The sequence below is a fragment of the Pelophylax lessonae genome (genome assembly GCF_965119305.1).
Source record: "Pelophylax lessonae genome assembly, chromosome: 12".
Classification (NCBI taxonomy): domain Eukaryota; kingdom Metazoa; phylum Chordata; class Amphibia; order Anura; family Ranidae; genus Pelophylax; species Pelophylax lessonae.
The window spans coordinates 194,515,880-194,532,817 of record NC_138779.1 but is presented as its reverse complement, the minus strand read 5'-3'; the positions used below and the strand labels follow the sequence as shown (position 1 = coordinate 194,532,817).

The 16,938-nt window shown below is 39.2% G+C and overlaps 1 protein-coding gene across 1 annotated transcript in view; it reads right to left on the bottom strand.

Moving 5' to 3' along the window:
• Nucleotides 1–16,938, bottom strand: part of ATP1A3 (ATPase Na+/K+ transporting subunit alpha 3) — a 132,159-nt gene that overhangs the window by 60,428 nt on the left and 54,793 nt on the right. Inside the window, exon 2 of the mRNA XM_082273100.1 lies at nucleotides 388–507. Within this exon, the coding sequence (XP_082129226.1) occupies nucleotides 388–507 (120 nt within the window). The remainder of the gene's footprint in view (nucleotides 1–387; nucleotides 508–16,938) is intronic.

The window sequence follows — 16,938 nt, the reverse complement described above, 5'->3', positions numbered from 1 at the left end:
TAGGATAGATAGATAGGATAGATAGATAGATAGATAGATAGATAGATAGATAGATAGATAGATAGATAGATAGATAGATAGATAGATAGATAGATAGATAGATAGATAGATAGATAGATAGATAGATAGATAGATAGATAGATAGATAGATAGATAGATAGATAGATAGATAGATAGATAGATAGATAGATAGATAGATAGATAGACAGATAGAGTAGACAGACAGATAGAGTAGACAGATAGAGTAGACAGATAGATAGATAGATAGATAGATAGATAGATAGATAGATAGATAGATAGATAGATAGATAGATAGATGGAGTAGATAGATAGAGTAGATAGACAGATAGAGTAGATAGACAGACAGACAGACAGATAGATAGATACCATGGCCACTTCTTTCTTAAGGTCGTCCATCTCTTTCTTCACCCCCTTCCCCTTTTGGGGCGATTCGCTGTCCTTATTATCTTGCGTGGTAGCCACACGATAACTATCTGACCGGCCGTACTGTAGAAGAAAAAAATAGAAGAAATTATTATGATTACATTAAACTTCCATCATGTATTCCAAGCCATCAAATATTCTAGAAAGCATACAATATATGAGCCAGAATTGGCAGGGCCTTCAAAAAAAAAAAAAAGAATTCCAAACCTAATATAACCATCAACACAAGCAACATGAACCGAAATAACTAATCAGAAGTCCTTTTTCAACACACTATAGGTAAATGCATTGTACTTTGCTGCTAGTAGTAGTCACATTTGAGGTGGCAAGATGGCTGCTTAGGACAAAAATGGCTTCAAAGTATTAATCTCTTGTCCTATCTTATTTCTTTCATGTTCATGCAACTTTGCAAAAGCTAAAAATATATCTGATGACCTGGAATATTTTGCAACAAAAGAGGTCCGGTGACTTAGAGAATGAGGAACACTCATCGTCTGGAAATCATGATCACAAGACATATATCTTTGATGGGAAAGTCCCCTTATAAATTTGCAAACACTGAAAAACTGACTTTTATCTCTAAATCTGCTGAAGCTCTTACCAACTTTTGATTGGTCAAAATAATATCTTAATACAACCTTTTTTCTTACATCATATTGTATATTTAATCTCAAACGCGGAATAATAAATCCAGATCACTTTGATTCAACCCACTGAGTCTGTAGTCGATCTCTATGTAGCTACATATCTGATTTGGTATCACTGACTAATGAGTTTTTGGTATCTGTACCTGAGAGGAAAAGATTCCACAACACATTCAACTGGACTTGTTTTGTAATGTAAAGCCCCGTACACACGAGTCGAAATTCGGCTGGGAATTTTCGTCCGACTTGTTAGTATGATGCTTCCGACAACCGGCTCCGACTTTTCGGCCGAAAAAATCCTGGTGTGCAGGCTGTAAAATTTTTGTCGACCGTCAAAACACATCCGATTTTCGTCTCATTAGTACAGATTTTGATGGGGGAAAATCTTATGAGCAAGACTAGGCATGCTCAGAGATAAAAGAACACCTACAAAGCAATCCAACACATGACGTCACTTCCAAAGTATAATTCTGTCGTACGGGAAAATTCGTGTGCAGTCTAGGCACATTCCAACCAACAGACACCACTCTGGACAAAAGACGGACGACCGGTCGGCGGAAATTCGTTGCTCGTGTACGAGGCTTTAAAGAGATTTTGTAGTTTCTCCAAGCCACTACTTCAGTTCTTGGAAAAGATAAAAACATCTTCAGCGTTACATATACAATTCAGTTGAATGTGACTAACTACTGCTTCTTATACCATAACCTGGATGAATGAGAACCTTCACAGATATTATGCTTTAACAAAGTCAAGAACGCTTTAAAGATAACATAGATCCAACCACATCAAACTAGAAGTAGCAGTGACTACAAAGTCACAAACCTGGGTTGACTTGGTTGGAAGCCTAGTAACCTACCAGTATTTTCAGGGAGGGAACTGTCAGAACACCATATACACATAGGGGAGCGTACCCTACAAACTGCATGCATGTATTTCTGCTGATATATATATATAAAAGATTACTGCGCTACGGTCATGGAGAACAGCTGCTGACACTACAACACAACAATATTGTACAAAGCTAAAGAAGGGTTAAAATTTAGATAAAGGGGATGGGAGAAGGGAATGGGTGCGATACTCCTTTAGATACAGTTTGGGACTTTATCCGGAAAATGTCTGTTAACGCTGCCTTGACGCCAGCCGACGCTAGCCAGCGCTCACTGACGCTTAGAACACACTGTAACTTGACAAAAGTGCTGAATCCTTGACTCTAGGTCCAGAAGACTCAGGACTGTGAAGCATAGAACTACTGACACTGCTGCAATGCAAAGTCTCTGACCACTCTCTCCAGCCTGGCACTGGCTGGAGGTAGCTTGCTGTGATTTACTGTATAGCTGCAACTTTAACTGGTACTCTGTACAATTCAGGGCCCAAACCGCAGGCGCCCCCTTTATACTTTAAGCTCTTCAGGGTCCACTGACTATGTACCCCCTCTGCTACTCCAGGGTCCTCAACCTAGGTACCCCCTTTACAGCTAGCTGACACTGGATCCCAGAAACTCCTCCGGAGTGGTCTCCTCTAACTCTTCAGGCAGACCCCCAGGGGCAATCCTCAGTACTCACGACCTGTGTAGGCTTTCCTGGGATTGGACCCCTCTCGCTCTCCGCTGGTTCTCAGCACACCAGATCCCTTCAGCTCAACTCAGCACTCTCTCTGGATTCTCAGACGACACCCCGAGACATCCACTTCCTCAGGCAGGAGGAGAGACAGCCATACTCTCCCTCCTGGGACTCTGCTTCCCGCCAAAGACACCATGCCATGCACTTCCCCCCAAATTTATACCCACTCCCAGAATCCTTTGCAGCATAATCTGCCTTCTGGGGTAGTTACAAGCTGGGATGTGTCCCCTGATTGGGCTTCCTCCACTGCCCTATGAGAAGCCTCTCACAGGAGCCATTGGGGATACTTCTCCCCTCAGCAGGTACATCTGGAAGTCCTGACACCCTACCTAACAAATCACAGCCCTGCTATTAGGCAGACAAGGCCCACTGTACATTTACCTAGCACCTACCTGTAGGGTGCTACACATATATCATCACTTAAGGCAGCCTCGCAAGCAAAAAAGAGACACTTTCTTCCATTTTCTCTTTTAACCATAACCACCATTTTCCTGCTATTTTTTTATTTCTAATTTTTCTAACAATTACTATTTAGACTTTTTTTTTTTTTACTTGCTTTATTTATTTTTTCAGTGTTACTTAATAAAAAAAGTTAAAAATTGAAAGAAAAAAAGCCTTTATTTTTCCAGCAGAATCATTTTAAATAGCACACATAATAGAATAAAATGTATACTTTTATCTACAGTAGTACTATTTTTTAACAGTTTAGTATCGTCTGTGTATGGATTGCATAAAAACAAAATTGATTTGTGCAAAACAGTATCACCAAACGCCTTCTCTGTCCCAAAATAAAATTATATATGTATTACTTCATTACCTTAATGACAAAGTTATCGCCAAATCTCTAAGCTGACAGCAGAAATGTAAACCTTTTTCTGATCTAGGAGATATCCAGGTGCGAGAAGTGGGTTATATCAATTATAATAAATATAATAATTATATAAATATAATATTAAAATGTAAAATATATTTATAAAATTTAATATTAGGAATTACTTTGTAGAATGTTGATATGGGGGTATGTGATTGCCTTAGAGATCAGGAAGTAACAAAACTATTGATAGCCCTTGAAGGAAAGGTCAGGGTTCTACCTTAATACAGAAAGATTCCAGAGGGAAAAGACCTCAAGTATCAGTTGGAAAAAAACAAGACGGTATAATTGTATTATTTCAGGTATTCTAGGCCCTTATAAAAAGGTCAATTGTCTATCTAGAAAGGAACGCATTAATTTATCATTGGAGGTAATCCAGTTTCATTTCATTTGCAGAGATCAAGCACAGGAGAAGACAACAATTAAGCCAAATGAGAATGAAATCTCCGCAATGCCCCGCTGGTAAGAATCGATGTTGCCAATTTGTGCTTTTCTGGGGGGCATTTCAAATGTTGTTGTGCAAGAATTCGGTCCAAATCACTTGTTGGAGGAAGCCAAGATACAAATTGTGTCAGGCTGGATTTTTCTACATGCTGATGACTAGAAGACATGCCATGATGTTAACTGACAAAGGATTGCTTGTACATTTTAGTCGTGGGATCAGTGCAAGAACTCATTTCTAAAGCAACAACTTGTAAAATTTTCAGGTTCTTATATAGCGCTGTCAATTTACGCAGCGCTTTACATATACATTGTACATTCATATCAGTCCCTGCCCTCAAGGAGCTTACAATCTAAGGTCCCTAACTCACATTCATACATACCTAGTAGGGCCAAATTTAAAAAGGATCCAATTAACCTACCAGCATGTCTTTGGAGTAAATGAAAGCAACAAGCATCTAGAAAAAGGCCTGGGATCTTCCATAGATGTGAGATGATGAACTAGAGTGTCCACTAAAGCTTACCATGTATGTTGCAATCTGGCTGTATAATCCCATTTAGCACTACCAACAATTATGAAGTGCAATGGTCTTCCTGACTGAATGCATTGTTTAAATGGGTCTTGGCCATTCTCATGGAGATTGTACAGAGACTGTAAAATCAGATTTCAACATGTATGGCCAGCTTTAGAAACATGGCCTAGCAAGGACCAATGTCTGGATTGCCACATTGGCTCTTATGGATGCCACGCTGAGAAACTGGAACAAAAATCAGTGGCCCTTGCGGGGGTGAGTGCTACAATGCTATCAATCTGGGACCAACAGAGACAGTCATTGTTGCAAAGAGTTTCTGCAATTGTCTCAATGACTGGCCCCATGGGGTTCCAACCACTGTTTTAAAGGCACAAAACACCAATTCATGCAAGTATGTGTCCATTACAAAATTATTAAGTATATTTTTATACGCAACTAAATGTGATTTAGTGTCAGCCTCTTGCAATGCTATGTACAGAAGAGCTTAGATCAGCCTTTCTCAACCTTTTCAACACAGAGGAACCCCTGAAATAAATTTCTGGACTCAGGGAACCCCTACTAAAAATGTAAAATCTACAACTCATGACACAATAGTGTGACAGTCAGTGGGAAGAATGCTCCTTACTGTTGTCGTCATTGGGAAGAATTACCCTCTTACAGATAGCTAAAAGGAACAATGGTGTCATTGGGAACTTATCTGAGAGACAGAAATTGCCAATTTCTCAAGGAACCCCTAGCAACCTCAAGAGGAACCCTGGTTGAGAAACCCTGCCTTAGACAGAGAGGGAAGGGTAGCACAAGTTGACCAATCAGTTGTGCTGCAGTGCTTATGTGCTAGAGCAGGGACCTCCAAACTATGGCCCTTTGCTTGCCTTGGGGCACTATTACTTCCACTGATACCAGAGGTGGGGAACAAATTCTCCAACTGACATCAATTATGAGGAACTATTCCTCCCACTTACACCAATGATGTAATTTTTTTTACTCCTACTGACAACCTGTGACATTGTCTACGCTCACTGACATTGGGGCATTTTCTACTCCCACTGGCTACAGTCCGACCCTCATAATGTTTGAAGGGCAGTAAACTGGCCCTTTGTTGTGACAGTTTGGAGACCTCTGTGCTAGAGCATTTGAGAGAGCAGAGTAGCTGAGAGACAGAAAGATGAGCTCATCAGTCTGCTGCTTTTCACAGGCTGGGGGAGGGGCAAGACCTGGCAATATTACTGACCTACAGTAGAGAAATGTCAGATTTTGTGATGGGCTGTGTAAATCTCAGGAATGAAAGGGGCAAAAGTACAAATCTCCAATATATGGCTCCAATTTATGGATTTTACACGTGTATTTAGTTGTTTGGCTGAAGTTCAACTTTAAGCCATTTTAGAACATGAGCTTAGAATACATAAGACAGAAGTGATACTTACTAATCTAAGTAAAATGGCATTGCAAAAAAGTAAAAATATGTTATTATTTAGGGCAGATAACAGCCCATATAGCTCAGTGAATTAAAACCAATGCTAGTTCCAGTGTCTTCTCCACCCTGGCCAACCCAAATTGTCATCTCTGGATATTCTTATTACAATTACACCTTTCCTAGTATTGCACAAACAGGAAAATGTAAGATGATTGATGCCTGGAGCTTTAAAATTATCATAAACTGCAAATTGCATTTTGCTTATTAAAATTAGCCTGCTGATTATTCTAGGGATCCCATAGACCCACATGCTCCTCCATCTCCAATACGCGAGGTTGTCATTTATTACTGGAAGAACATCCGGGATTTTATCTATGGAATACATTCTATATAATTAACTTCCTGTACTATTAGGAGCACACTAATTGGAAAGGGATAATCTGTAGAATAGCAGATGAGTTTTCAGAAGGAGCTAATCATTAGGGACAAGGCTCGATGGTAACAGACACATCAAGGAAGGAAGACAATACATGATAATGAGGGTAAAAAACACAAATCACAAAATGAACCAGGAAGGGTAGAGGAGAAGGATTAATAAGCAACAAGAGAATAAGATAAAAAAAAAAAAAAATAATATATATATAAATATATATATATGGTTGATATATATATATATATATTTTTTTTGATATATATATATATATATATATATATATATATCAACCTTCACAGAAAGAAGACGAACTCTCGGTCAATGTATAGGGGTCGAGTTTTTGGTTTAGTAGCAGGAAGGAGATTAAATATATCTAGACAACTTTTTATTACCATGGGGAATGGTTAAATCTGTGTAGTTTTTTTAACACATAATATAAGAAATAGAAGTGCTATCCCATATATAAAAGTCAAGAATATATATACTGTATTTTCTGGCGTATGAGACTACTTTTGAACCTCAAAAAAATCCCCCAAAAATGGGGGGTCGTCTTACACGCCGAGTATAATATCTGCAAGGTAACCTAAGTATAAGTATTACCGGTAGATGAAAATTAGGGGGGTCGTCTTATACGCCGGAAAATACGGTATTTTTTAAAAAATCTGATGCGTTTTTGGGACTAAAACAATTCCTCTTTAGGGCTATAAGAGATCAAGGATCTGGAACCTGGACTACATAAAATTAGAAGAACATGAACTATTGATGGTTCCTTCAAGGGCTTTCCTTGTCTCATGTTTGTTTGAGAGACTAATCATTGGCATTTAATGTTACACACCCCTATTCATAGGTGTGCAAGCAGGATGTGCCAGGTGTGACTGGGCACACCCTAATCACCCTGTGCTGCACAGATTCCCCTTGCTGCCTGGCTGCAGAGAAAGGGACTGGGGAATCTCTGTCCTCAGTCCCTTTCTCCGTCTCAAAACTGAGAAATCGTGGGTCTGTTTAGACCCCTGATATTTACCAAAGCGCCCCCAAATGTGCCTCCTAAAAAAAAATAGAAAAAAATATTAGAAAATTATTGTAAAAAAAAAAAAATATTGTGAAAAATAAAAAAACATTTAAATTGTAAAAAAAGTAAAAATAAATAAATAATACAAATAAACTACTGACACCAATTGCTGCCCTACTGACACCAACCCCTTCCCTACGGACATCGTCCACTTCTCTACAAATATTGCACTACTGCTAAATATAAAAAAATATATATATATTTATATATATATTTATATGGTATATAAATATATATATATATATAAAAAAATTATATATTTTATATATATATATATATATATATATATATATATATATATATATATATATATGCACACACACGCATGTGTTTGAGATTTGGGGTGCACACCCTAATGCAATAGGCTGCGCACACCTATGCCCCTATTATTGTTCAATTTAAGATCCTTGACTTTTGTCAACCCTGTCAAAGGGTGATTCTTATAGCTCTTGAAACATTTTGGCTTTTTCTTGGCGGTTTTAAATATAATACCATTCTAAATTTTTATTTGTGGATATTTTTTTTTTTTTCCAAATGGATATTTTTTATTCTAAAGGATACTTTTTTCCTATGGACTACCTTCTGAAGCTCCAGGACAACCATGACATGGCAGTTGATTTCAATACATCTTTTCTGTTTGTCTTTTTATTAGGATTTCAAATAACAATAAAAAACATAATAAAGTAGCAAAATATAGTACAAAATGGAACTGTCATCCTAGTCCGTATACAAGGAAATGGCTACAATAACATACATTGAAGGATGAGGGGTTCAGCCAGGAACCCATGGAAAGTCCATAGGTAGGTATAAGGAACTGCGCCGAAGTGGTCAACCATGAAGAGTCTCTCCTGTAGTAATACATATTCGGCTATGTTCTAAGAAAAGACCAAACAACAGATGGGCCTTACTTCAGTCCAACATTGTAGGCCCGGCGGAGGGGTCAAGCAGGACTACACCTGCCCACCCTACCACCTGGGCAGGTGATGATTTTAATACATCTTTAACCACTTTATAACCGGAAGATTTTGCTGCTTAATGACCAGGCCCTATTTTGCGATTCGGCACTGCATTCACCTAATGGGCAATTGCACGGTCATGCGACGCTGTACCCAAACAAAATTGACGTCCTTTTTTTCCCACAAATATAGCTTTCTTTTGGTGGTATTTGATCACCTGTGTGATTTTTATTTTATGCGCCATAATCAAAAAAATAGCGACAATTTTGAAAAAAAAAAAAAAAACAATATTTTTCACATTCTGCTACATAACATTCCCCAAAAAAAATTTAAAAATCTAATTTTTTTAACATTTTAGGCCAATTTGTTTTCTGCTACATATTTTTGGTAAAAAAAAAACGCAATAAGCGTATTTTGATTGGTTTGCGCAAGTTTTTGCGTTTACTAACTATGGGAAAGATTTATGTCATTTTTATTGTTTTTTTATTTTTTTTTTACTAGTAATGGCGGTGATCTGCGATTTTTTTGTGAGACTGCGACACTGCAGCGGACAGATCAGACCCCCTAACTGACATTTTTGACACTTGGGGGTACCAGTGACATTACTACAGTAATCAGTGCTAAAAATATGCACTTTTACTGTAATAATGACACTGGCAGGGAAGGGGTTAACCCTGTTGGTGATCAAGGGGTTAATCATAAGCCTAGGGGTGTGATTCTAACTGTGGGGGGGGGGGGGGTTGGGCTTGTGAAATGATCACAGAGACCTGGGATCCTATATAGCAGGATCGTATGGTCTCTGTGATCATTGCAGGCAGAAGGATGGAGGGCTGTGTTTACATCAGCCGCCCGTCCTTTTCTCTCATCGGGGAGAGATCGAGAGCGTCAGGCGGCCATTGGAGCCGCCTGACACACGCGCCAGCTTCCCTGCTGATGGGCGGGGGCGCCGCTGGCAGCACGCGCTCGCCCCCTAGCTCCTTAGCTCCTCCCAGGCAAGTGACGTACCGATATGTGACTCTGCCTGGGAGAGCCACTCTGCCGACGTATATATAAAGTATATATGCACATGGAGTAACCGAGTACTCCTTACTATTTGAAGAACAATTTTTTTTGATTGTGTCCTCCTGGAGGGATTTTCCTTCACTTCCTGACCCGGAGAAACAAGAGGAAGTGGCAGCAAATGTCAGGAACATCATGGCACCCAATAGGAAGATCATGCCAGCTGTAAGGCTCACATGCAGTTTTTGTGCAACTAGCCCAACTAGGTGTGCCAATGAATGTATGCGCACATTCACTATAGATACTGGCATCTAGTGGGCAATTTAAACCTGAATTCCATACAGGATCATTGCTGAATAGTCGTTCAGTCTGAATTTCTGCAATTCCTTATCCTAAAACTTGTGCTTGACCATGTTAATGACCAGTTCCCTGCCTGTGTTCGCCGCTCATCTCTGTTACCGATCTCAACTTCTGACCAAGATTTTACCTATCGATTCGGTACCTCGATGTCTGCATGTTGCCAGCCTCTGCTTGTTCCTGACCTCGATTCTGCCTATGATTTGGTAACTTCCTGCTCGGTTGTTACCAAACTCGGCTTGTGACCTGACTCCACTTATAACTAAACTTCGGTGTATCCGGGTGCCCTACCAGTTGATTTTCTGCTTGTCTGATATCCACACTCCCTAGTTCTAGTCCTCAGTCTCAGCCCCCTGGCACCTGTGCCATTCTGCCACCCTTGTAGGATAAGTCACAACTTTCAGGGGTGCTTGGTCGTGAGTCGTCCAAAAGGCCACCCTTGTCAACTTGGGCTTCTCATTCAGGTACGTGACAGTAAAGCCTTGTACACACGCAACGATTGTTGGCCGTGAATTTTCGGCCAACGTCCGATCGGCTGATTTTCGGCTTGTTAGTATGATGCTTCCGACAACCGACTCTGACTTTTCGGCCGAACAAAATCTGGTGTGCTTGCTATAAAATTTTTGTTGGCCGTCAACAGAACGGCCGATTTTTCGTCAGTCAGTACAGATTTCGGCAGACAAAAATCTGATGAGCAAGACTGGGCATGCTCAGAGAAGAAAAAACACACGGAAAGTAAACCATCACATGACATCACTTCTGAAGTTGGTTTTTGTTGGCCGATAAAATTCGTGTGCAGTCTAGGCACATTCCAACCAACACAACAACACTGGACAAAAGACGGCCGATCGGTCGGCCGATAATCGTTGCGTGTGTACGAGGCTCGAGAGTAAAGGCCCGTACACATGATAAGAAAATCTGAAGGGAAATGTCGTACGACGAACGATCTGCCGATTTTCGGATTGTTAGTATGGTGCTTTCAAAAGCCGACAAAATCCTGGTGTGCAGGCTATAAAATTTTTGTCGTCCGTCAACACAACGTCCGATTTTCGTCTCATTAGTACAGTTTTCAACGGAAAAAAATCTTAAGCGCAAGACTAGGCATGCTCAGAGATGAAAGAACACATACAAAGCAATCCAACACATGACATCACTTCTGGAGTAGAATTCTGTCGTACGGGAAAATTCGTATAAAAATAACCTCTTCACTTTCCACATCAGACTAGCATGCCACAAAAAGGGCACTCACTTGAATATTTTACATCACTCCATCTATTATCTTATTAAGACGTTTTTTCTTTTAAGATTTTAATATTTATCTGTAGAAGCACGCCTGGTTATCTTTTTAAAAAGTGTTTTGATCTTCAACTTTTAAGCACTTGATTTTTTACGGCTGCACATCTTTTTATGACTGTAGAAGATTTTAAGAAGTATTTTACCGTTCATCAGTTTTACGCTTATATTTATGGTTCATCCAGTAGAGACATCTTGCGCTGATTCTTCCTTTCTTCTTTGATTTATTTTGTATGTGGTGACACTAAGGAATTGGCTGCAGAGTCTGGGTGGTCCATTTTTTGCTATCAGCCTCCGCCTTATTCCCGTACTTTTTTTCCTAGTGGTAGCGCATAGGTCCTTTCCCTATTTAAAAATGCATTAATAATGCACCGAAAATGCAGAACTGGAATGGATCTAGAGTGCACTTTTGTGGTGTGAACCAGCCTTAGTTTTCAAACTGAGTGAGTTGTTTTATGAGGTGATCATTTTCAACCACTTTAACTTACAGAAGCTGTTCAAATTTCACATGCTGCTAGGGTAACTCTTCCTCCATAGTAACTCTTCCCTCCATAGTAACACTTCCTCCATAGTAACACTTCCTCCATAGTAACACTTCCTCCATAGTAACACTTCCTCCATAGTAACACTTCCTCCATAGCAACACTTCCTCCATAGTAACACTTCCTCTATAGCAACACTTCCTCCATAGTAACACTTCCTCCATAGTAACACTTCCTCCATAGCAACACTTCCTCCATAGCAACACTTCCTCCATAGTAACACTTCCTCCATAGTAACACTTCCTCCATAGTAACACTTCCTCCACAGTAACACTTCCTCCATACTAACACTTCCTCCATACTAACACTTCCTCCATACTAACACTTCCTCCATAGTAACACTTCCTCTATAGTAACACTTCCTCTAAAGTAACTCTTCCTCTATAGTAACTCTTCCTCTATAGTAACACTTCCTCCAAAGTAACTCTTCCTCCATAGTAACACTTCCTCCATAGTAACTCTTCCTCTATAGTAACACTTCCTCCATAGTAACACTTCCTCCATAGTAACACTTCCTCCATAGTAACACTTCCTCCATAGTAACACTTCCTCTAAAGTAACTCTCCCTCCATAGTAACTCTTCCTCCATAGTAACTCTTCCTCTATAGTAACTCTTCCTCTATAGTAACTCTTCCTCTATAGTAACTCTTCCTCCATAGTAACTCTTCCTCTATAGTAACTCTTCCTCTATAGTAACTCTTCCTCTATAGTAACACTTCCTCTAAAGTAACACTTCCTCTATAGTAACTCTTTCTCTATAGTAACTCTTCCTCCATAGTAACTCTTCCTCTAAAGTAACTCTTCCTCTATAGTAACACTTCCTCCATAGTAACACTTCCTCCATAGTAACACTTCCTCCATAGTAACACTTCCTCTAAAGTAACTCTTCCTTTATAGTAACACTTCCTCTATAGTAACTCTTCCTCCATAGTAACACTTCCTCCATAGTAACACTTCCTCTAAAGTAACACTTCCTCCATAGTAACACTTCCTCCATAGTAACACTTCCTCCATAGTAACACTTCCTCTATAGTAACACTTCCTCTATAGTAACACTTCCTCTAAAGTAACTCTTCCTCTATAGTAACACTTCCTCCATAGTAACACTTCCTCCATTGTAACTCTTCCTCCATAGTAACTCTTCCTCTATAGTAACACTTCCTCTATAGTAACTCTTCCTCCATAGTAACACTTCCTCCATAGTAACACTTCCTCTAAAGTAACTCTTCCTCTAAAGTAACTCTTCCTCCATAGTAACTCTTCCTCCATAGTAACTCTTCCTCCATAGTAACTCTTCCTCCATAGTAACTCTTCCTCCATAGTAACTCTTCCTCTATAGTAACTCTTCCTCCATAGTAACTCTTCCTCCATAGTAACACTTCCTCCATAGTAACACTTCCTCCATAGTAACTCTTCCTCTAAAGTAACTCTTCCTCTATAGTAACTCTTCCTCTATAGTAACGCTTCCTCCATAGTAACACTTCCTCTAAAGTAACTCTTCCTCTAAAGTAACTCTTCCTCTAAAGTAACTCTTCCTCCATAGTAACTCTTCCTCCATAGTAACTCTTCCTCTATAGTAACTCTTCCTCCATAGTAACTCTTCCTCCATAGTAACACTTCCTCCATAGTAACACTTCCTCCATAGTAACACTTCCTCCATAGTAACACTTCCTCTAAAGTAACTCTTCCTTTATAGTAACACTTCCTCTATAGTAACTCTTCCTCCATAGTAACACTTCCTCCATAGTAACACTTCCTCTAAAGTAACACTTCCTCCATAGTAACACTTCCTCCATAGTAACACTTCCTCCATAGTAACACTTCCTCTATAGTAACACTTCCTCTAAAGTAACTCTTCCTCTATAGTAACACTTCCTCCATAGTAACACTTCCTCCATTGTAACTCTTCCTCCATAGTAACTCTTCCTCTATAGTAACACTTCCTCTATAGTAACTCTTCCTCCATAGTAACACTTCCTCCATAGTAACACTTCCTCTAAAGTAACTCTTCCTCTAAAGTAACTCTTCCTCCATAGTAACTCTTCCTCCATAGTAACTCTTCCTCCATAGTAACTCTTCCTCCATAGTAACTCTTCCTCCATAGTAACACTTCCTCCATAGTAACACTTCCTCCATAGTAACTCTTCCTCTAAAGTAACTCTTCCTCTATAGTAACTCTTCCTCTATAGTAACGCTTCCTCCATAGTAACACTTCCTCTAAAGTAACTCTTCCTCTAAAGTAACTCTTCCTCCATAGTAACTCTTCCTCCATAGTAACACTTCCTCTATAGTAACTCTTCCTCCATAGTAACTCTTCCTCCATAGTAACACTTCCTCCATAGTAACACTTCCTCCATAGTAACACTTCCTCCATAGTAACACTTCCTCCATAGTAACACTTCCTCCATAGTAACACTTCCTCTAAAGTAACTATTCCTCTATAGTAACTCTTCTTCTATAGTAACTCTTTTTCTAAAGTAACTATTCTTCTAAAGTAACTCTTCCTCTATAGTAACTCTTCTTCTTTATCATTGCAGGAAAATAATGGATTCCAAGCAAAAGCAACATGCCGTAATTGAGTTCTTGATGAAGGAGGGGGTGCAGGCTGTCTGACATCCACAGAAAGCTAAAGAATGTTTACGGAGATTACATCATTAACAAGAGCAAAGTGCGAAGATAAATGAAGAAGTTCAAAGAAGGAGAAACCAGCACTGAAGGCAAACCACACAGTGGGAGACTGTCAATGTTGCACAGCGTGCACCCCTCCTTCATCAAGAACTCAGTGATAGCACATTTCTTCTGCTTGCATTGCATTATTTACCTAGAGTGAAAAAAAAGAAGCGTTACAGTGCAAGAGAGAAAGAGTTACTTTACCAACGTGAAATTTGAATGACCTATGCAAGTTAAGTATAGTTATGCACACTTTTGTATCACTTTTGGTACGGTATTTTTGGTGTATATAGTGTTATATTAGCAGGGCTGCTATTGGAAATCACGGGGCCCCGTACAGCCTACCTGGCAGCCCCCCCCCCCAAATATATCAAGACAATATTTTTTACTAAAAATACACTAAAATTATTATTGGCGGACACAAACATAACACAGAACCTGTGTGAATTAGCATTTTTTGCTTGTTTTTTAAAAAACTCTTTTTTTACATAAAAAAAATTATAATTTTTTTTAAAAATGTTAATACTTTTTACAATTTTAGTTTATAATTTTTTAAATTGCTGTTATAGGCAATAGAAAAGGGTTAACAAGTGATAACACCCCCCCTCCCGTTTCTCATGTGTTGTATATATAAAGCTATTTAGACCAGCACTCATTTTTCTATTTGGTAGGTTGGCAACTATATTTATATTTATTCCCTTTTAAGACTCCATGTGGTTTTATAACCAATTCTCAATTAAATCTTGGCTGATTCCTTTCACTCTTTTATTGTCCGGCTATTCATAAAGTTACCAATGGACTGAATATAAATGTCCTAGCTCACGTTTGCATCACAAATCAATGACATTAATACATGCAAGGCATTTCATATAAAAGCTTTATATCTTACAGGTGCAAAAAAATAATTTTATATTATATATACACACACATACACTATATTGTCAAAAGTATTGGGACACCTGCCTTTACACACACATGAACTTTAGGCATCCCAGTCTTAGTCCTTAGGGTTCAATATCGAGTTGGCCCACCCTTTGCAGCTATAACAGCTTCAACTCTTCTGGGAAGGCTGTCCACAAGGTTTAGGAGTGTGTCTATGGGAATGTTTGACCATTCTTCCAGAAGTGCATTCGTAAGGTCAGGCCCTAATGTGGACTAGAAGGCCTGGCTTGCAGTCCCAGCTCTAGTTCATCCCAAAGATGTTCTCTCAGGTTAAGGTCAGGACTCTGTGCAGACCAGTTAAGTTCCTCCACCCCAAACCCGCTCATCCATGTCTTTATGGACCTTACTTTGTGCACTGGCACGCAGTCATGTTGGAACAGGAAGGGGCCATCCGCAAACTGTTCCCACAAAGTTGGAGCATGAAATTGTCCAAAATGTCTTGGTATGCTGACGCCTTAAGAGTTCCCTTCACTGGAACTAAGGGGCCAAGCCCAACCCCTGAAAAACAACCCCACACCATAATCCCCCTTCCACCAAATGATTTGGATCAGTGCACAAAGCAAGGGCCATAAAGACATGGATGAGCAAGTTTGGGGTGGAGAAACTTGACTGACCTGACCTCAACCTGATAGAACACCTTTGGGATAAATTAGAGCGGAGACTGCGAGCCTTCTCGTCCAACATCAGTGCCTGACCTCACAAATGCGCTTCTGGAAGAATGGTCAAACATTCCCATAGACACACTCCTAAACCTTGTGGACAGCCTTCCCAGAAGAGTTGAAGCTGGTATAGCTGCCAAGGGTGGGCCAACTCAATATTGAACCCTACGGACTAAGACTGGGATGCCATTAAAGTTCATGTGCGTGTAAAGGCAGGCGTCCCAATACTTTTGGTAATATAGTGTATGTCAGTATAGAGATATTGTAGCGATGCAGGTTTTTACATTTATTTTCTTGTATCTGTGCATATAAAGGCAAGCATCCCAATACTTTTGGCAATATAGTGTATATATATATATATATATATATATAGAAATACAATTTGAGGGATTGCTGCACCAACATTTGTTAAAATAAATAACATACAAATAAAGTCCAATGTTGTGTTCCTATCTGATGAAGTGCACTATCGAAAATAGCCCAAAACTGTTATGATGGAAGACCTTTAATGGACTTATTTGTATGTTAAATTATTTTAATAAATGGAGCAGCAATTCCTTAAAATGTTCTTTCTATATATGACCAGTGGGATGGTCTGATTGCATTGCACACAGGGACTCACTAGGTGCTGTTCACCACACCTGTTTTTTTATATATATTTATATGTATGTATGTATGTATACACAGTAAATGGTAAAAAGTTATGGTATGAACATAGTTAAAGCATATTTTGGGGGAAACCCAGCCCTAAATATGTAAACAATAAAGAAAAAGGGGAAAAAAGGAAAGAAATGGAAAGATTTATTTCCCCCTTCGCCCCATATCCCCTCAATGAATGGACCTTTAGACGGTAACCCCCAAATGGTATTTACAGTAAGACCAATACAACAATATTGATTAAAAAGTACAAATATATATATATATATATATATATTTTTTTTTTTTTTATGAACATACAAAAGCATATACATGACTCAATCCCAAGCAGGGTCACGGTAAGAGGATCCCTGTAGCATTGATACATATAATGACATCAGAAAGAGATAATTTAG